This window comes from Mandrillus leucophaeus, unplaced genomic scaffold (genome assembly GCF_000951045.1).
Source record: "Mandrillus leucophaeus isolate KB7577 unplaced genomic scaffold, Mleu.le_1.0 Scaffold227, whole genome shotgun sequence".
In the NCBI taxonomy this organism is placed as follows: domain Eukaryota; kingdom Metazoa; phylum Chordata; class Mammalia; order Primates; family Cercopithecidae; genus Mandrillus; species Mandrillus leucophaeus.
This window is the reverse complement of record NW_012102332.1, coordinates 3,026,031-3,047,874: the sequence shown is the minus strand read 5'-3', so window position 1 is coordinate 3,047,874 and position 21,844 is coordinate 3,026,031. Positions and strand designations below refer to the sequence as shown.

Sequence of the window (21,844 nt, the reverse complement as noted above, 5' to 3'; positions counted from 1 at the left end):
GGACAGGAGGTTGAGGCAGGATTGTCTCCGTGCGGTCAGGTAAGGACAGGAGGTTGAGGCAGGATTGTCTCCGTGTGGTCAGGTAAGGACAGGAGGTTGAGCCAGGATTGTCTGTGTGCGGTCAGGTAAGGACAGGAGGTTGAGCAGGGCATCATCTGCCCACCTGTGTCTCCGCAGACACAAACCTTCACATTTGTAGGACAGAATGCTGCTACTGTATTCTCATGGAAGTCTTGAGGAAGGGACAAAACGCTATTCAGCTGTGAAACATAGTAGGTTTGCTTGCCTCTTCCCCATACTTTTAAATACAGTAATTATCTGTGATATGTGCACCATATCCCTGTCGGATGGGCTCTGCCTCACCAGACAGTTGCAGAAGGTGCTGGAGATGTGTGGGGTGCCAGGGCTCGTGCGAGGTCATGGTTGGCATACTGCAGAGCTTCTTCAAGGGGTTTGTTTCTTACGGCTACAGCGAGGGTGTGGCCATGTGTGGAGTGACTTCTGTATGTAGATGGAGGCAGCCACGTGTCTGGCTTGTCTCTGCTACTAGGCTCCATGAGGCCAGCAGGCGCAGATGAGGACATCTGGGGGGCTTGTGAAATGCTGTTTTACCGAGTATTTTAGAATTGGCAGTGCAGGGGTGTGTTTGCACCTTTTGAGACCTCTTTGTCCTTCATCTCAAGTGTTTCCTGTAAAGGGCCGGGTAATGCAGCCTCTGTCATAACAACATGTAGACTGGATGCCCGTGAGTGGGTGTGGCTGTGTCCCAGGAAAGCTTTATTCACACGGCATTACTTAGTTAGGTAAAGCTTTGCATGAAGTGGTCTGGTCCTGGTGGGCGTGGGTTTTTCTGGTGCTTTGACAGATGTCTGCCAGTGTAGTTTTCAGTAGTGTTGTTGGATATGACAGTTTTTCTGCGTCCAGCAGAAAGTCCTTATGGGCCATCCCTGAGCTGCTGCCAGATGGTCCTTCTGAAGCAGAAATCTAGCGGGGTTCTCTTGGCCTTCTGAGATGCTGTAATGCACCGCCGCTCCTGTCCACAGCAGCCAGGCCCTCTGCTCCCTCGAGGGCGACCTCCTCTGGGCCGTGCTGAACCACACACATGGGCCCTTTGTTGGGACAGCTAGGGTTCTTCCTTCTGCTGCCTGGCCACCTGGTTGTATCAGAGCTTTCCCGGGGAACGTCCCCATGGCCCCTGGCCTGGTGTGTGCTGGAGACCCGGAGGCCACTCACTGTATCCTGGCTGTGTGGGGTCATTTCCCCACTGGGTGGTGGCTTCTGCCAGGGCAGTGCCTCCCGCCTGCCCTGTTTCCTGGGTACCTGGTACAGGGGCTGAATGAGTGTTTGCTGAAGAATGGTATGTATGAAAATGTGAATCCCAAGAGTGATGTGTCACTGTGCACTTCAGCTTGGGAGAGCTTGGATTGGAGGAACTAGCTCTTCACACGTGACGGAAATCCTTCTGCTTTGTGTCTAAGGAGGTTTGTGTTGATTGGATGGTGGGGTGAAGCTAACCCCGGGGTGCACTTTCCTCCTCCAGGCCGAGAGTGGTCCGACTGGTCCAGCGAGCTGCGCATCCCGGGGGATGAGTTAAAGTGGAAGTTCATCAGCGATGGGTCTGTGAATGGCTGGGGCTGGCGCTTCACCGTCTATCCCATCATGCCAGCTGCTGGTAAGGGAGGGGCTTCTGGCGATCAAGGTTAGATGACTGGCTGTGGATTGTTTTTGGAGCAACACGGACGCGTGCACATTTCCACGTAGTGCCTGACGGCCTGCCTTCTGCTGTGTTGGAGTGAGTGCTCCCACAGGCCCCACTGAGGTGTGGAACAGAACACAGAGAACCGTCCCAGCTGTCGGGCACACACTCCTCACCTGGTGTGGAAGGAGTTGTTGCTGGTGCAGTTCTCAAGGCTTTTGGTTTACAGTGGAAGTGTGAGTGTGAAGAGCGAGGCTCACCGATTTGCAGTGGCAGGCGTGGGCACATCAGCTGTTGCCTTCTGGTGGGTGGGGCTGGATGGAGCCGCCCTTGTTCATTGGCTTTTTATGGGGTGGTCCCTAGCTTGTGAAACATGGGGATGTTCACAGTGCTCATTCACAGGCCCTAAGGAACTCCTCTCGGACCGCTGCGTCCTCTCCTGCCCATCCATGGACTTGGTGACGTGTCTGTTAGACTTCCGACTCAACCTTGCCTCTAACAGAAGCATTGTCCCTCGCCTTGCGGCCTCGCTGGCGGCGTGTGCACAGCTGAGTGCCCTAGGTAAACGGCACCGTTACAGTTGCACCTGTCTTCCTGCTTGGAAGAAACCGTCAGACTTCTGATACTTTCTCTCTGCTCATTTCAGCCGCCAGTCACAGAATGTGGGCCCTTCAGAGGTTGAGGAAGCTGCTTACAACTGAATTTGGGCAGTCAATTAACATAAACAGGCTGCTTGGAGAAAATGATGGGGAAACAAGAGCTTTGGTATGGAGCATTCTAGTACAATTTCTAGATTTGTGACCCTTGGGGAATAAAATGTTGCTTTCGTAGTCTAAACCTCTAAATCATTGAGAAGAGTTGGGGAATTTCACATAAGAAAAAGGAGGCCTTGGGCCGGGCGCAGTGGCTCACGCCTGTAATCCCAGCACTTTGGGAGGCCGAGGCAGGCGGATCACGAGGTCAGGAGATTGAGACCGTCCTGGCTAACACGGTGAAAACCTGTCTCTACTAAAAATACAAAAAATTAGCCGGACGTGGTGGCGGCGCCTGTAGTCCCAGCTACTCGGGAGGCTGAGGCAAGAGAATGGCGGGAACCCGGGAGGTGGAGGTTGGAGTGAGCCGAGATGGTGCCACTGCACTCCAGTCTGGGTGACAGAGCAAGATTCCATCTCAAAAAAAAAAAAAAAAAAAAAAAAAAGAATAAGGAGACCTTGGTCTCATCCAGACTTCGCACAGTTGCAGTGTATACTGAGTTCAGGTTGGACTTTGATTTTGTGAAAATCTGGGGACAGCTGTGAACACAGGATTGTGTTGATGGGACTTTACAATGAGGCTAACTGACGACCTCCCCTGTATTTTGCTGACTAAAGTAGTCCCTTTTGGTCCTACCCGTGGGAGGAGACAGGCAGCATTTGTGGGCCAGAGAGGGACTGTGTCTCTGGAAGCGGATGTGCTGAAATCATTGTAAACATTCTTTTTTTTTTTTTTTTTTTTTGAGACGGAGTCTCACTGTGCTCCCAGGCTGAAGTGCAGTGGCGTGATCTCGGCTCACTGCAAGCTTCGCCTCCCGGGTTCACACCATTCTCCCGCCTCAGCCTCCCAAGTAGCTGAGACTACAGGCGCCCGCCACCACGCCCGGCTAGTTTTTTTGTATTTTTAGTACAGACGGGGTTTCACCATCTTAGCCAGGATAGTCTCAATCTCTTGACCTCGTGATCCACCCGCCTCGGCCTCCCAAAGTGCTGGGATTACAGGCTTGAGCCACTGCGCCCGGCCCATTGTAAACATTCTGAGATGAGTCTTCAGACTCCTCTTTTTTATTTTAGTGTTTATGTTCTTTTAGCTTTTTTCCTACTTGAGAATTTTGATAAGCTTTTTTTGTTTTTTAGAAGAAATAGTACCAACATAATGAAACATTTGACCATAGAAGCAAATGGTCACCCTGCCCTGCAGCCTGGATTCCTGTGATGGAATACTGTTCTGTTGTTTCTTAGAGTTTTACAGGTAGTGCTCTTGCTGCTTTGGTGAAAGGTCTTCCAGAAGCTTTGCAGAGGCAGTTTGAATATGAGGATCCTATTGTGAGGGGTGGCAAACAGCTGCTCCACAGCCCATTCTTTAAGGTAATGTTTGACTTATTTGTTAAAGTGACAATAGAGCTATTTGACTGAAAGAGCCACTGAGAGCTGTCATGTACAGTGTGTGTGTTTTAGGCCTCTGAGGGCAGCTGTAGGTATTCCTGAAGTCAAATATGAAAAAATCTCAAGAAATGATTGTGTAATCTAAACCCTTAAACCATAAGCCTGTCACCGTTAGCATGCCTTGAGATGCACAGGTGTTCTTGTCACTTAATGGCAGGCGACAAGAGTTGTTCTATGGCAGGTGGCTAGGAACGGTCAGAGATCTGTCTCCACATCACTGATGGTGGCCGTATCCTTGCTGTGCCCATGGCAGATCCTAGAATAGGAGGTCCTGAGGAAGGAGCCACAGAGACTTTGGCCTGTTCACTGCATTTCTGAGTGTCCCTGTGTTTGTCCTTTTCCATGCCTGCAGGTACTGGTAGCTCTTGCTTGTGACCTGGAGCTGGACACTCTCCCTTGCTGTGCCGAGACACACAAGTGGGCCTGGTTCCGGAGGTACTGCATGGCCTCCCGCGTTGCTGTGGCCCTTGACAAAAGAACACCGTTGCCCCGTCTGTTTCTTGATGAGGTATTGCATGATGTTTTGGAATCACTTTTGGGATGCAAAAACATTCTTTGGCTATAGTGTAAAAAGATGCCAATATTATGAGACACAGAAAAATTTCGCTTGCCAAGGAATGTCAAAGAAAATAACACAGAGGTGAAAATGAGTGAACTGTCACTGTGAATTTCAGTTAAAGTTTATTTTTAGTAAAATACAGATAGATTGATACTGTCTAGACATTATTAATATGTTAGACTTGATGCAGTCATTATTGGCTTTGCCCATGAGCCGTAACATTGCAGTGTTGCTCTTCCCTCATATTTTCAGGCAGGGATTCTTTCTGTCTTTCCTTAGTATTTATCTATTTTGTTGAGATGGGTGTTTGATTTGTAACATCATCATAATTTTGTTTAGGTGGCTAAGAAAATTCGTGAATTAATGGCAGACAGCGAAAACATGGATGTTCTGCATGAGAGCCACGACGTTTTTAAAAGAGAGCAAGATGAGCAGCTTGTGCAGTGGATGAACAGGTTATTCTGTTAGAAACAAGCAGTAATGTCGATCGAGAGCGCGAGAGGCCGTGTGCGTTGTTCTTTCCCATGGCAAATGCTCACTTGATGTTTGTTATAGGCGACCAGATGACTGGACTCTCTCTGCTGGTGGCAGTGGAACAATTTATGGATGGGGACATAATCATAGGGGCCAGCTCGGGGGCATTGAAGGTGCAAAAGTCAAAGTTCCCACTCCCTGTGAAGCCCTTGCAACTCTCAGACCCGTGCAGTTAATCGGAGGGGAGCAGACCCTCTTTGCTGTGACGGCTGATGGGAAGGTAAGGGCGCTTTTTCTGTGTCACAGAGTCATTGAGCCTGAGATAGTTGTGGCTAAAGGTGTGTGTGGTTCTTAGCACATGCAAGGATCTGTACTCAGGATTAATAGTACTGTGGTATGCAGGAAGCAGCTAGAGTTTAAGATACTTTTGTATAATCTTTAAATTAAAAAAAATTTTTTTTGAGACAGAGTTTTGCTCTTGTTGTCTAGGCTGGAGTGCAATGATACGGTCTTGTCTCACTGCAACCTCTGCCTCCCGGGTTCAAGCAATTCTCCTGCCTCAGCCTCCCAAGTAGCTGGGATTACAGGTGCCCACCACCACTCCTGGCTAACTTTTGTATTTTTAGTAGAGACAGGATTTCACCATGTTCACCAGGCTGGTCTCGAACTCCTGACCTCAGATGATCCACCCACCTTGGCCTCCCAAAGTGCTGGGATTACAGGCGTGAGAGCCACCACACCTGGCCAATTTTTTTTTTAGTTTTGAAAATACGTCATGTATACAAAAGTATTACAATTTTTGTTTGTGTATCACTCATTAGATGTATTTCTTGTTTGCTATTGTAAATACTATCTTTTAACAATTTATTGCTGCTGGCCTGGTGCAGTGGCTCACGCCTGTAATCCCAGCACTTTGGGAGCCCAAGGCAGGTGGATCACCTAATGTCAGGAGTTCGAGACCAGCCTGGCCAACAAGGGGAAAACCCTGTCTCTACTAAAAATACAAAAATAAGCCCGGCTCGGTGACATGTGCCTGTAATCCCAGCTACTCGGGAGGCTGAGGCAGGAGAACCACTGGAACATGGAAAGCAGAGGTTGCAGTGAGCTGAGATCATGCCACTGCACTCCAGCCTTGGCGACAGAGCGAGACTCCATCCACTGCACCCCCTGCACCCCCCCAAAATAAAAGATTGCCACTGATATATAGAAATATTGGATGTTTATATATTGACTTTATGTTTGGTGACCTACTTGACTCTCACCATTCGAGTTTATCTGAAGATTTCTTGTATCTTCTTTATAGAGTGCCGTAGTCTCTAAGTGAATTCTGTCCCTTTCTTTCTAGCGTACCTCTCGTTTGTTTTTCCCGTTTGTGTGGGGGAAAGGGAGCTCATGGTGCGGGCTGGGGTTGCGGTGTGATGCTGGGTAGGAGTGGGCGGAGGCTCCTGCCTTGATCCAGACTGGAGCGGGCGCAGATGGAGCGTTCCCAGGCTTCCAGTGGGGTTTGAGTAGAAGCCCTTCATCAGGATAGGCATGTTTCCTTCTGTTTCTGTTCATCAGTGGACACTGATTTCTGTTCAACACTCTTTCTATATGTTTTGAAATGTTCTTTCATAGATGTTTTCTTTTCTTTTTTTTTTTTTTTGGAGACAGAATCTCACTGTCACCCAGGCTGGAGTGCAGTGGCACAGTCTCAACTCACTGCAACCTCTGCCTCCTGGGTTCAAGCGATTCTCCTACCTCAGCCTCCCAAGTAGCTGGGACAACAGGCGCCTACCACTACGCCTGGCTAACTTTTGTTTTTTCTGTATTTTTAGTAGAGACGGGGTTTCACCATGTTGGCCAGGCTGCTCTTAAACTCCTGACCTTGTGATTTGCCCACCTTGGCCTCCCAAAGTGCTGGGATTACAGGCGTGAACCACCGCTCCTGGCCGATGTTTTTTCTAATGGGTTAGTATAGTCAGTTGGATTAATTGGTTTTCTCATATTAAAGAAACTTGCATTCTTTGGATAAATCCAGTTTGGTCAGGATCTGTATCTGGCTTGTGTTTGTGATTGTTTTGTTTAGATTTTTGGGAGATCCTATTCATGAGTGAGATACTCTCATGTAATGTTCTGTCTCACACACATTTATCATTGCATAGTTTCTCTGGGTCAGGACTCTGGAGGCAGCATAACTCCATCCTCCAGCTCAGAATCTCAGCAGGCTGCAGTCGTCTTGAGGCTGTCCGAGTCCGAGCAAGGATTCAGTCCCTTGTGGACCTTTGGGCTGAGGCTTCAGGCCCTCATGAGCTGCTGGCAGAGCCTCCCCTCACTCAGTCTGTTGCCACGTGTCCATAGAGGGTCTCACAGCGTGGCAGCTTCTGTCAGCAAGGGCAAGGGAGGCGCAGGGGAGGGAGCACCAGCGAGAGAGAGTGGAGCGAGACAGAGCCACAGTCCTGTGTAACTGTGTCACAGAGGTGGCACTCCATCATTCTTGCCCTGTTCTGTACATCAGGAGCAGGTCATTAAGTCCAGCTCACACTCAGGGAGAGGGAGCTGTAGGCATGCTTGGAGGTATGCAGGCTTGTTTCTAAACCAACACAATAAAGCAAGTGTCTTCACAAAGCAAGTCACACACATTTCTTGGTTTCCTAGTGGATATAAAAGTCTGTGTATACTATAGTTTGTTAAGTCACGTCTTCAGACTCCACTTCTAATTCTAGTTCTCTTGCTGTTTCCACCACATCTGAGGTCACTTATTCCACTTGTCTTGAACCCCTCAAGATCATCCATGAGGGTTGGAATCCGCTTCTTCCAATTCCCTGTTAATGCTGATATTTTCACCTCCTCCCATGAATCACAAATGTTCTTACTGGCATTTATAATGGTGATGGCTTTCCAGAAGGTTTTCAATTTAGTTTGTCCACATCCATTAGAGGAATCACTGTCCATAGCAGCTATAGCCTTATGGAATGTATTTTTTAAATAACAAGATTTGAAAGTTGAAATTACTCCTTGATCCATGTGGCTGCAGAAAAGATGATGTGTTAGCAGGCATGAAAACAATTTTAATCTCTTTGTACATGTTCATCTTGGGTGACCAGGTACATTGTCAATGAGCAGTAATAGTTTGAAAGAAATCTTTTTTTCTGAGCAGTAGGCCTCAGTAGTGGGCCTAAAATAGTGAACCATGCTGTAAACAAATGTGCTGACTCCAGGTTTTGTTCTGTTTCTGGAGCACAGTCAGAGAGGAGTTAGCATAATTCTTTTTTTTTTTTTTTTTTTTTTTGAGACGGAGTCTTGCTCTGTGCCCCAGGCTGGAGTGCAGTGGCGTGATCTCGGCTCACTGCAAGCTCCGCCCCCCCGGGTTCACGCCATTCTCCTGCCTCAGCCTCCCGAGTAGCTGGGACTACAGGCACCCGCCACCACACCCGGCTAATTTTTCTTGTATTTTTAGTAGAGACGGGATTTCACCGTGTTAGCCAGGATGGTCTCGATCTCCTGACCTCGTAATCCGCCCGCCTCGGCCTCCCAAAGTGCTGGGATTACAGGCTTGAGCCACCGCGCCCGGCCGAGTTAGCATAATTCTTAAGGGCGCTAAGATTTTCAGAATGGTCAGTGAGCATTGACTTCAACAAATTCAGCTAATACAGACCAGCCGCATTAGCCCCTAACAAAAGATTTGAAGCTTTGACGGCAAACATTGACTTCTCTGTAGCTATGAACGTCCTAGATGGCGTCTGCTTCTGATAGACGGTTCCATCTACGCTGAAAGCCTGCTACTTAGTGTGGCCACCTTCATCACTGATCTTGGCTAGATCTTTTGGGTAACTTGCTGCAGCTTCTACATCAGCACTTGCTACTTTACCTTGCACTTTTATGTTATGCAGATGGCGTCTTTCACTAAACTTAGGAACCAATCTCTGCTACCTTCAGACTTTCTTTCTGCAGCCATCTCACCTCTCTTAGCCTTCGTGGAATTGAGGAGAGTTAGGCTGGATTAGGCTTTGGCTTAAGGGAATGTTGTGTCTGTTTTGATCTTCTGTCTGTGCCAGTCAAACATTCTCTATATCTGCAATAAGACTGTTTTGCATTCTAATCATTTGTGTGTTAATTGTACTTTAAGAACTTCTTATTGGGTAACTGGCGCGAGAGGCCCAGCTTACAGCCTGTCTTGGCTTTCAACGTGCCTTCCTCACTGATCTTAATCATTTCTGGCTTTTGACTTAAATGAGAAATATGCAACTCTTCCTTTCACTTGAACTCTTAGAGGCCACTGTAGGATTATTAAGTGGCCTAATTTCTATATAAGTTGGGTCTCAGGGACACAATAGGGAGGTCTGAGGAGAGGAGAGGTTTGAGGAGAGGGGAGGTCTGAGGAGAGGGAGAGGTCTGAGGAGAGGGAGAGGTCTGGGAAGAGGGGAGGTCTGAGGGGAGGGGAGGTCTGAGGAGAGGGAGAGGTCTGAGGAGAGAGGGGGTGGGAGAACAGCTGTTGGCGAAACAGTCAGAACATACACAACATTCACCGTTTAAGTTCACCGTCTTCTATGGGTGTGGTTTGTGGTGCCTCAAAACAAGTACAACAGTAACATCAAACATTAGTGATCACAGATCATCATAACAGATAAAATAATAATGAAAAAGTTTAAAATATTGCAAGAATTTTCAAAACATGACATAGAGACAGTAAGTCAGCACGTGCTGCTGGAAGAATGGCGCCGAGAGACTTGATCAGTGTAGGGTTGCCACAGACCTTCGGTTTGTAAACAGCAGTATCTGGAGGTACAGGAAAGCGAGGCACAGTCAAATGGGGTGTGCCTGTACACAGGAGCGCGCTTATTTGGAAGCAGGGATCACTGTAAACCGTGTCAGAGGCACACTGCTAGCGCAGGTGTCGACGTGGTCTAGCCGCACAAAAAGGTTTGAAATATAGTTCCTCTTTGTCAGTTCTCAGGAGAATTCTGTTTCTTTCCGTTGCTTCTCTGGTTATTTTAACATATGTAGTTAAAAACCTAAAGTTAATTAGTATTTCTCCCCTTCTCCCAATCAGTGACCCCTTGTTACCCAGTGTTTGGGTTCTAACCTATTTCCTCCGCCATGGACATTAGTGTTGTTGTTTTGGTTGTTTTATATGGACCGTAGTTTTTTTACAGTTAGCCAAATGTTGCACATCTTTGCTTACTGTCATTTCTTACCATCATTTGTTATGTCTCAGATCTTACAAAATAATTTCCTTCTCCTTTATCATATCTTTTTCAGTTTACTTCAGTGAAATTATTTTGTTGGTTAATTCTGATTGTTTGTTTCAAAATATCTTTATTTTGTCCTTTTTCTAGGGTAGGGGTTGGTAAGGACTTTCTGTAAAGGGTACAATAGTGTTTTCAGCTTTGGGTCATGTGGTCTCTGTTGCAACTTCAAAAGCAGCCCTGGACATTCTATAAATGAGTGGGTGTGGCTGTGTTCCAGTAAAACTTCATTTACAGAAAGAAATGATGGGCCTCATGTGGCCCATGGGCTATAATTTGCCAGTAGTTATGAATTCTCAGGGGCAAGCCTCTGTCTCCCTGTCAGAGCTGAGGCTGAGAAGGGCAGCTTTCTCTGTTGTTCTTATTTCTTATTCGCAGTCACTGAGGGGCAACCCTTTGGAGCCCCACTTTCTGCAGGAAGTCCTTGGAGGCGCGCCGCATTACTGTGCACCCGAGAGCCTTACACCCTCCCCACCGAAGCTGGCTTTGGGGGCGGAGGTTGTTTATCCACCTGAGTTTGGGTTTCACTTCCTGCGTTGGCCCTTGTGGCTTCCTTACTATTATGTCAGTGCAGCAGCACGTTCGAAAGGTGTCTGAAACAGCATGGAACAGCATTTAAGTTTTTATCAGGAGGGATGTTTGCCTTCATTTGGAAAACGGCAGTCTGATTGCATGTGTATGTGTTTTTACATTAGTCATGTTTTTTAATTAATCATAGATGTTTTGTGTCCTAAAACATTCCCACTTAGATTTAAAAAAAAAGAAAAGACTTTTTTTCCCGTGTGGTTTATATGCTGCCCTGCTGAAATACTAAAATGTGTTTGTGTTCTTTTATGGATATGTTTTTGTGGCTGTTATTGTCAGAGATTTGCATATAGTAGGTAATTAAATTGTTTTTTGCTTTTCTTGGTGTTAATTGTAGTTGTTATTCTACACAAAAATGGAAGAGTTTCCAGGGAGAAGACCTTATTTTCACAATATGTTTTTTGAATTTGGAATTTCTAATAGTCATGTTTTTATTTCATTTCTAGAACTTTGGTAGAGCACGTATAAACTCATAAACTTACATTCCTGAGATTTTTAACTTTAAATTTTATTTCTATGTGATAAAAATGTCTAAAGCATGGATTTATGAATTACTAAATTTGGGGGATATTGAGATTGGAAACTGATGTTGCTTTTTCTTCTCTTAGCTGTATGCCACTGGGTATGGTGCAGGTGGCAGACTAGGCATTGGAGGGACAGAGTCGGTGTCTACCCCAACATTGCTTGAATCCATTCAGCATGTGTTTATTAAGAAAGTAGCTGTGAACTCAGGAGGAAAGCACTGCCTTGCCCTGTCTTCAGAAGGAGAAGTTTACTCTTGGGGTGAGGCAGAAGATGGGAAGCTGGGGCATGGCAACAGAAGGTATGATGTGAAGACATTGTTTCAACCTTTTATTTGTCTTTGTTTGTTTGTCTTGATGCTGCTGCAGTTTATTGGCTCTTTGTTTTCCAAGGTAACATTTACAGCAATCTGCTCAAACTAAATAATGTGAATGACTCATTTGGCAGAAATAGTGTTACGTTCCAGTATGAAGGCTTACCCATATGACTCCTCTGTGGAGAGGAAAAGTCAATTCTGAGTTTTTGACAAGTCCTAAGTCAGTGGTTTTTTTATCCTTCTCCCTTAAATCATCTACTGAATCACGTTTGGCATTTTGTGTAACGTGTGGTACTAGAACTGCACATACAGAGAAAATGGCAGGAGTGAGGAAGAAAGCACACAGCATTGACACCATTTTTTAAACAAACGAACCAAACTCACAAGTTTTAAAAAATTAATGAGAACTACCAAACAGATTGCAGTAACAGGGGCTTTCCTATCCTAGGAATAACTAAAACACCATATAAAATATATTAAACTGGTCCGGTGTGGTGGCTCACGCCTGTTATTCCAGCACTTTGGGAAGCTGAGGTAGGCAGGTTGCTTGAACTCAGGAGTTCAAGACCAGCCTAGGCAACATGACAAAACCCCATTTCTACGAAAAATAGAAAAAAAATTAGCCAGATGTGTGGTGCACACTTATAGTCCCAGCTACTTGGGAGGTGGAGGTTACAGTGAGCTGAGATTGTGCCACTGCATTGCAGCCTGGGTGACAGAGTGAGATCCTGTCTTAAAAAATAAAATAAACAACAGTCCCAAAGACATTGAATATCAGGCAACAAAATACAGTGTTCTCTGAATCATGGGAAACAAGGAGAATTCTCAGGGATGATGGTTAATGGTACAAAAATATAGTTAGGTAGAATGAATAAGATCAAGTATGATACCACAACAGGTGACTGTAGGCAACAATAACTTGTTGTAAGTTTTAAAGTAACTAAATTATAATTGGATTGTTTGTGACACAGGAAAGGATAAATGCTTGAGGTGATGGATAACCCATTTATCATTATTTATAATAATCATCTGATATGATTTTAATCATGATATTATTTATAATAATCATCTGATATGATTATTACACACTGTATGCCTGAATCAAAATATTTCATATACCCTGTAAATATATACATCTATGTACCCACAAAAATTAAAAATTAAAATGTTTTTTAAATGAAAAGTAAAAAACAAGGCAAGTTCTAAAAATTGCCCAATGCACTTCCTGTAGAAAGTTTCCAGGCTGTGACACAGGAAAGAGAACACCAGGCAGATTCTGGCAGACTCCCTTAGTATAGAGGAGATAGAACTGAAAGTCCAGGGAGGCCAAGATATACAGAGTCTGCAGAGTACCAGAGTGGAGAGAGCTGCACAGAGAGGACTGCGGAGACCTGCAGAGCCTAATACAGCACTCACAGCTGGGAGGTTGAAGAACAGACTGCCCAAAGGATGAGAAAGAATAGTCCCCAGAGCTCACATGGCAGGGAGACGGAGCTAGATCCCCAAACCTCACAGTTTACAGGGCAACGATTAAAGTACTGAGAATGATGTTACCCAGTATTGAAAAATTAGCCACAGACGAATTGTTGCTATCATCCCACCAACAAAGCTTAAAAGCAAGACCTGAAAGGATTAAACTACTTATAAGTAACTTATCACAGAGATCAAAGCTCAAGAATATTTTTATGAATACAAACATGAACCACCCAATAAGGTAAATTTCACAATTTCCTGCCTCCAATAAAAAATTACCAACCATGCAGGGGAGCAGGAAAATACAGCTTATGTGAGGAGAAAAGTCATCAGTTGAAACTGACTCAGAAATGGTATCAGTGGTAGAATTACTAGATAAGAACTTTATTAAAATAGTTATTTTAACCATATACCATATCTTCAGGAAGCTAGAAGAGAACTTGAATGTGTTAGATAAAGCCTGGAAGATACTTAAATGCCCAAATCAAAGTTCTAAAGATGAAAAATACATTGGATGGGATTAATGGCAGATTAGACATTACAGGAAAAAAAGATCAGTGAACTTGAAGACATAATGAAAGAAACTATCCAGAGTGAAACAGAAAGAAGACTGTACAAATGAACAGAACATCAGAGAGGTGAACTGTAGGACAACCTCAGATGTCCTAATATATGCATGATGAGAGCCACCAAAGGAGGGGAACATGCAGCGTTTTGAAGAAATAATGGCTAAAAAATTTCCAAATTTGTTGAAAACGATAAATCCACTGATACAAGATGTTTAAAGAACCCTAAGCAAAAGAAATATGAAGAAAACTACACCAAGGTGAATGGATCAAGACCAGAGATAAAGAGAAAAATGTTTTAAAAGCAGCTGGGGTGAGGATGGGCCGGGGTGGGGGTGACCAAACAAGTTACAAGAAGAAAGATAAGCCTAGCTGCAGATGTCTCTGAGGAATCATGCAAGCTAGAAGACAGTGGGTTTTCTGTAAGTTAAAATTATTGCCAACGTATTTTTTTTTTTTTACTCAGCAGAAATATTTTTTCAAGAATAAAGTTGAAATAGAGTTGTTTTTTTTTTTTTTTTTTGTCTTGCTCTGTCACCGAGGCTGGAGTGCAGTGGCCTGATCTCAGCTCACTGCAAGCTCCGCCTCCTGGGTTCACGCCATTCTCCTGCCTCAGCCTCCCCAGTAGCTGGGACTACAGGCGCCGCCACCACGCCCGGCTAATTTTTTTATATTTTTAGTAGAGACGGAGTTTCACTGTGTTAGCCGGGATGGTCTCGATCTCCTGACCTCGTGATCCGCCCATCTCGGCCTCCCAAAGTGCTGGGATTACAGGCATGAGCCACCGCGCCCGGCCGAAATAGAGTTGTTTACATAAACAAAAACTGAAAGAACCACAGACCTGCACAACCAAAACCTTAAACGAATTTCTTTAAATAGAAGGAAAGTTATACCAGATAGAATCATGAATCTATCAAAGGAATGAAGAAACATTAATGTCATGACGTTTTTCCTTACCATACAGATCTTTGAAAGAGATAATTGAGTATGTCAGGCACATAATACAAATAAGTTAAGGTGTTTAAAACCTACACAGAAGTTAATTGTAACACAAAGCCGGGGGGAGGAAGTGGAAGTAGACTTGGGGAGTTCTTACACAGCGGCAGTATAGGACTTCAGAGTAGACTGTGATAAGTTAGAGATGTAATCTACACACCCCCAAAGCAATCACTGAAATAACACAGGAGTTTTTATCTGATGAACCAACAAAGAAGTTGAAGTGAAGTCGTAAAACATAATCAGTTCATCTAAAAGAAAGCAAGAGGAAAATGGCAACAAAGAACAGATAAATAAGCAAGATACAGATTTAAACCTAAGAGGCACACACATTTTTTTTAGAGCTGGGGTATTCTTTTGTCACCCAGGCTGGAGTGCAGTGGCATGATCATGACTCACTGCAGCCTTGAATTCCTGGTCTCAAGCAATCCTCCTGTCTCAGCCTCCTGAGTAGCTAGGACTACAGGTTCGTGCTGCCACGCCCAGCTAATTTATTTTTATTTTTTGTAGAGGTGAGGTCTTGCTTTGTTGCCCAGGCTGGTCTCAAACTCCTGGCCTCAAGCAGTCCTCCTGTCTCGGTCTCCCAAAGCACTGGAATTATAGGTGTGAGCCGCTGCACCCCAGCTGCCAAATATGTTAATCACATCAACTGTAAATGATTCAAACAACCCAGTTAAAAGTCAGAAGTTGTTAGAATGGATATAAGAGCAAGATCAAACCATACGCTGCCTTCAGGGGTCCCACTTTAAATACAGACACATAAATAGGCTAAAAGCGAAAGGACAGGGAGATACATATCATGCTAATGTACATCAAAAGAAAGCTGGAATGCCTGTGTTAATGTCATACAAAGTAGAATTCATAGCAAACAATATTGACAGGGACAGAAAGAATAGTATCCAGATGATGCAGTGGATAGTTCATCAAGAGGACATAATATCTTAAACCTTTGCACCCTTCAGAGTAGATCTTCCGGATACATGAAATTAAAATAAAACTGCATGGAGAAATAGACAAATCCACAGTTGTAACTAGAGATTCGAATACCCCTTCTTCAATAATTGATGGAACAAGTACATTAAAAAAATGGAAAGAAGATTTGAACAGCTGTATCAACTAACCTGACCTAACTGACATTTTTTAGAACACTCTACTGGACAAACTACATTCTTTTCAAGTGCATGAGGAATACCTACCAATATAGATCATGATTTGGGCCATAAAACAAATCTTACACCTCAGAAAGGTTCAAGTTATGTACAATATGTTCTCTGTCCGCAGGGAAATTAAATTAGAAATTAATAACAGATTCTTGGAAAACCTCCAGTATTTTGAAAGTAAAACATTTCTAAATAACTAATGGATCAAAGAATGAATCAGAAAGTAAATTACAAATAATTTTGAAGAGTGAAAATGAAAACAGTGTACCAAAATGTGTGGGATCCAGCAAAAGCAGAACTTAGAAGGAAATTTATTGCATGAAATGCCTATTTTAAAAAAGAAAAATGGTCTCAGAACTATGACCTTAGTATCCATCTTAGAAAAGAACAATAAGGATGGATACAATCCAAAGTAAACACAAGAAAGAGAAGGAGTAAGAAAGAGCAGAGCAGAATCCATAACATAGAAAATGGAAAAACAATAGAGATAAAGGAAACAAAACCAGTTCTTTGAGAAGATCAATATAATTGTTAAAATCTCTGTCTAGACTCATCAAGAAAAAAGGAGATTACAAATTTTAGAAATATTAGGAATAGAGAAGTTTTCCTCACCCCAGGGTATACAGATATTAAAAAATAATTAAGCATAATGTACAACTTAATGCTAAGAAATTTGACTTTTTAGATGAAATAGACAAGTTCCTCAAAGGACACATACTCTTCACAGCTCACTCAAGAAGAAATAGATGACTTGTGTCTAAGAAATTGAATTTCCTGCAAACAAATGTCTGGGACCAGATGACTGGTGATTTCTAACAGACATATAGCTAACAGATAACAATTCTTCATAAACTTTTTCAGAAAATTGGCAGAGGGAATTCTCAACTCGTTTTTCTGAGGATAGCTTTACTCATATCAAAGTCAGACTCAGCCATTCCTAGGAAAATACAGACCAATATCCTTCATGAACATAGATGTAAAAGTTTTTAATGTTGAATTAAGTAATACATAGTGTGGCCAAGTGAGATATTTTTGCCAGAAATCACAAGTTTGGTTTAACATTAGAAAAATCAATCAATGTAAAAAAAACTATATGATCATCTTAATAAAGAGGAGGAAAAAAGTAATTTGGCAAACTCCAACATCCATTTATGTAAAATCTCTGAGTAGTCTAGGAGTAAAAGATCTCCTCCTTTACCTGATAAAGGGCATTTCTGTTAACCTAGAGCTTAGATTGTAGTTAATGGCAACAGATGGAAAGCTTTCCCCGAGTTCAGGATCAAGGCAAGGATGTCTGCTATCACCACTTCTCTTCAACATTGTACAGCAGGTTAAGTAGGTGCAGTACAGCAGGGCAAAGAAATAAAAGGCATCTAGATTGAAAAGAGAATTAAAACTGTCTTTTTTGCAGAAAACATTGTTTATGCAGAGAACTTGATGGTGTTTACAAAAGTTACTAGAACTGATAAGTGAGGCTAGCAGTGTTGAGGGATAGAAGATCAATAAATAAAAGTTTCTTATATGTCTATACATATACATATATGTAACCAGAAAGTGAAATTTTAAAATACCATTTACCCTCTTCCCAGAATTGAAAAACTAAGGGATAAATCTGACCCCAAAATGAGAATGACCTGTAGACAGAGGACTACGAAGTATTGCTCAGCTAATTTTTGAAAGACCTAAAGTCTTGAGGGGGCATGCTGTGTTCATGGAGCAGAAGAGTCCGTCTTGTTAATTTGCTGGTTATCCTCAAGTCTGTAGATTCAACACCTTCTCAATCAAGCTTTCTATAGAAATCGATAAGCCAAACATAAAACGTATGGAGCTGCAAATGGCCTAGAATAGTCCAATCAACTCTGAAAACGAGGAAAAGGTCGGAAGACTCGCACTACCTGACTTAAGCCTCATTTTATAGCTGCAGTAAACAATGTGGTTTGGTGCTGGCGTAAAGAGAGAGGCAGATACATCAGTGGAGCAGAAGAGAGAATCCAGAAACTGGCAGGCAGTACTGACAGGACGAGTGTGGAAAAATGAAACTGGACTTCTCACAATTTCTAGTGCGCAGTTTATAAGAGTGCACAGCCAATTCATTGGAGAAAATACACTCTTTTCAACAAGTGGTTTTGAATAATTGGTTAGCCTATGGCAAGAAATGAACTTAAATTCGTACTTTACACTATATCCCAACATTCAAAATGAACCAAAGTCATGAATGTAAAACGTAAAACTAAAAAGCTCTAGAAGAAAACATGAGAAAATTTTTGTGACTTTAGGTCAGAAAAGATTTTTAGATTGAACTCCAAAAGCATGATTCATGAAAGGAAGATATAACTTGGACTTTATAAAAAATTACGAACTGTTCTTTGAAAGACACTGTGAAGAGACTGAAGCCATGAGCTGGCAAAGGATATTCACAATCATATAATCTGACTAAGGTCTGATAGCCACAATATATAAAGAGCTTCTTTCAAAACTTAATAAGAAAAGAAAAAGTTTGTTATCAGTAGTCACTGTGTTACAGACTAGTGACATGCATATGTTAAAACTCCTTAATGAATTGTTAATTCGTAGTGGGGGTGAAATGCAAACTTTCCTTGTAGGGCCAGATGGTGACTATTTTAGGAGTTGCATATGATTCTTTTTTTTTTTTTTAAACCCTTTAAAATGTAAAACCTGTTCTCAACTCATAGACCTTTGAAAAATGGGCTGTGCTTCGAACTTGGCCCGGTATGTGTGGTCACTTTCCAGCCTCTGAGTCAGAACTGGGGAAGCCCTGCCCTCTGGCCTTGTACTGGAAGGAGGTCGGACGTGGTGACCTTTTGAGTTCAGGTCTGAATGATTCTTCTTGATTGATTTAGCAATTAACTGATTAGGAAGGTGTAGATTGAGAGGTATTTAACACGCTGAAAAATGTTTAAGAAGAAAAATGTATTTCCGTTCTATTTGGTGACTTTTTTGCAGTCCGTGTGACCGCCCTCGTGTCATTGAGTCTCTGAGAGGAATTGAAGTGGTCGATGTTGCTGCTGGTGGAGCCCACAGTGCCTGTGTCACAGCAGCCGGGGACCTCTACACGTGGGGCAAAGGCCGCTACGGCCGGCTGGGGCACAGCGACAGCGAGGACCAGCTGAAGCCGAAGCTGGTGAGGAGGCGCCGTGTGCGGGGGCCGGGGGCTGCACGCTCCTCGCTGCTGCTGTCAGATGGGGGCGGTTTGCCACCGTCGCTATGATTTTAAAATTCCAAAGTATTTGCTGTTCTAGATTTTTTTGGTTTTAGGGTTGTTGATCATAGCCCCATTTACAAGTAGAAGTTCTTTCTGGTGGAAATAAAAATCATCTTGGTACATATTTCTTCCATGAGTCATTTAAACATCCTTTTCTTTGTAGTGGTAAATATTGCTTGGCGTCTAGAAAAATGCTTTGGCTTCGAGAAGGCCCACTGTAGTTTTGGGTGCCAGAAGTGAATAAACAGCCTTCATGGTGATGTAGGGTTGGCTCATCAAAGACACTAATACCTTCTCCTATCGTTTAGATGCATGTAGTTCAAACAGATGAAGGTGCTTTCTCTTTTGTCTTATAGGATTTTAGAAATCATCTGTGTAAAGGCTTAAAACAGGTACCCCCATAAAAAAAGAATGGCAGTGTCGTGAAGCCACTCCTGTGGCAAGCCTTCTTGTGTTGTGCTCGGCCAACCCAAGTCCCTTTTCTCTGAAGGTGGAGGCGCTGCAGGGCCACCGTGTGGTAGACATCGCCTGTGGCAGCGGAGACGCCCAGACCCTCTGCCTTACGGACGACGACACTGTCTGGTCCTGGGGGGACGGGGACTACGGCAAGCTTGGCCGAGGAGGCAGCGATGGCTGTAAAGTGCCAATGAAGGTACTTCCCATTCTTGCCCTGCCCAGTGCTCTCCCAGCTCACCCCAGTCAGGGGTCCCCAGGGGCCCTCTGGGAAAACATGGCCTCAGAGCCCCCATTACTGACCCTCTGTGAGCACTTTAACCTCCTCTTTACCTTCTTTCCAGTAAATAGAGTGGGTAATTGGCTAGAAAGTGTGTGGAGGGCCTAGAGGGAATACGGTGTTTTATGTGCTGTGTGCGTTCTTTTGAGAAGTGGATGGGATCATCCGGGCACCGTGGAGCCCCCCGGTTTATTTAGCATGTAGGCTCACACTCTCTTAGTTCATAGTGGTGTGAAGTTGCCACGGCTCATGCCTGGGGGTGCCAGTGCTTGCTAAAGGGACTGCATCTGGGTTAGCCAGGGCCACCTCAGGTGGGTGTCCTGTGAGGAACGAGAGTAGGGCCTGCACCAGCGCCCGAGTCCTGCAGCCCTGGTGGGGTCGGCGGCTCTGCTCCACACAAGCCTCGTGGCTCCAGGTGATTTTTTAGCTTTGCCAGAATGTCTTTTGTTCTTATGAACGGGTGGCTGGTATGTGGTTCAGGTCCTGCACATGTTGCTCAGTGACATCAGTGTGTGCACCACACTGCCGTGTAGCCCAGGCGCTCTGCTGGATACTTGGGAGCCTGGCGCTGTGAACCTGTCTCTGCCCAGCCTCCTCTCTCGTGGGGCTGTGGGGTTGCAGGTGTGGCACAGGTGCCTCTGGGGCAGACCCTCACCAGTGGCATGCGTCAGAGGCCCCTTCTTGCGGGAAAGAGCCTGGGCTTTGCACTTTCAAGGGTGAGGATGCTAGGCATCAGAGGGGCTGGAGCAGGATGTCCTGAGGCCATTGTGGTAGGGCCAGACACCAGGGGAGAGCTCATTAAGAGAATGAAGTCAGTTTTAATTAATTTGAGTTTAGAATTGAATATGAGAACTTACATATGAGAGCAATCGCCGAGGTCATGAGGAGCAGCTTGCAGGATAAGGAAAAGTGTTGACTGGCAAGTGTGCAGTGTGGAGGATGGGTGGGGCCCACTGCTCTTGGCCATCCCTCCCCTTGCCTGCTGCTCCTTCCCCGCGGGCCTCTGGTCTGAGAGGGCTGGGACAGGTGAGGAGAGACACAGGGACTGCCGGATTATGGTGCTGCTGCACAGAGAAGCACGGCTGGGGGAGGCCATTCTGGGGAGAGGCTTGCAGGCCTCACCTGCAGAGCTTCCCCTTCCAGTGCCATGTGCTGGGTCCCGCCGGGCCACAATGTGCCAGTGGGCACGTTGTCAGTCACGGTCCCCCCTGCTTTCTGGGAGTGCTCAGATTAAGTGGAATATGATTTTCAGTTGCACTAATTATTCATCATAGATACAAGTTTTCAGAATTCCTACTAGATTTAGTTAAATCTCAGTGTGGTTATAGCAGTCCGCAGGGACCTTGATGCTGTCTGTCTAATTGAACTTTTTCCCCTTCTAGATTGATTCTCTTACTGGTCTTGGAGTAGTTAAAGTGGAATGCGGATCCCAGTTTTCTGTTGCCCTTACCAAATCTGGAGCTGTTTATACCTGGTATGCAAAATTCTGTTTAAACCCACTAAAACCAGATTTTAATTGGGGTGTGCTCACTACCTTTTCGTGGATGGGAATGTACCTTCTGCAGCAGGCTATGGCTGTGTCCTGAAGAGCAGAGGCTGCCTAGGAGGCTGGGCAGGGTGGTCAATGAGATGACCTTGCTCCATAATTTCTATGCTTCCTTCATGTGCAGGGGCAAAGGCGATTATCACAGGTTGGGCCATGGATCGGATGACCATGTTCGAAGGCCTCGGCAGGTCCAAGGGTTGCAGGGAAAGAAAGTCATCGCCATTGCCACTGGCTCCCTGCACTGTGTGTGCTGCACAGAGGACGGTAGGTGGGGGCTCGGCGCCGCAGGACTGAGGCCGGTGAATCTAAGAGGGTTGCTTGAGCATAAATGACATGCACAGCCTTAAAAGGGGGCACAGACCTATCATCCCAGCACTTTGGGAGGCTGAGGCGGGCGGATCACGAGGTCAAGAGATCGAGATCAGCCTGGCCTACACGGTGAAACTCCGTCTCTACTAAAAATACAAAAATTAGCTGGGCGTAGTGGTGCGTGCCTGTAATCTCAGCTACTCAAGAGGCTGAGGCAGGAGAATTGCTTGAACCCGGGAGGTGGAGGTTGCAGTGAGCCA

The 21,844-nt window shown here is 44.6% G+C and overlaps 1 protein-coding gene across 1 annotated transcript in view; it reads left to right on the top strand.

Moving 5' to 3' along the window:
- Positions 1 to 21,844, top strand: part of HERC2 (HECT and RLD domain containing E3 ubiquitin protein ligase 2) — a 227,857-nt gene that overhangs the window by 180,307 nt on the left and 25,706 nt on the right. Inside the window, exons 72-83 of the mRNA XM_011981498.1 lie at positions 1,541 to 1,672; positions 2,099 to 2,257; positions 2,343 to 2,461; positions 3,691 to 3,816; positions 4,247 to 4,402; positions 4,793 to 4,908; positions 5,009 to 5,207; positions 11,349 to 11,563; positions 18,738 to 18,915; positions 19,487 to 19,648; positions 21,112 to 21,203; positions 21,400 to 21,539. Of these exons, the coding sequence (XP_011836888.1) occupies positions 1,541 to 1,672; positions 2,099 to 2,257; positions 2,343 to 2,461; positions 3,691 to 3,816; positions 4,247 to 4,402; positions 4,793 to 4,908; positions 5,009 to 5,207; positions 11,349 to 11,563; positions 18,738 to 18,915; positions 19,487 to 19,648; positions 21,112 to 21,203; positions 21,400 to 21,539 (1,794 nt within the window). The remainder of the gene's footprint in view (positions 1 to 1,540; positions 1,673 to 2,098; positions 2,258 to 2,342; positions 2,462 to 3,690; positions 3,817 to 4,246; positions 4,403 to 4,792; positions 4,909 to 5,008; positions 5,208 to 11,348; positions 11,564 to 18,737; positions 18,916 to 19,486; positions 19,649 to 21,111; positions 21,204 to 21,399; positions 21,540 to 21,844) is intronic.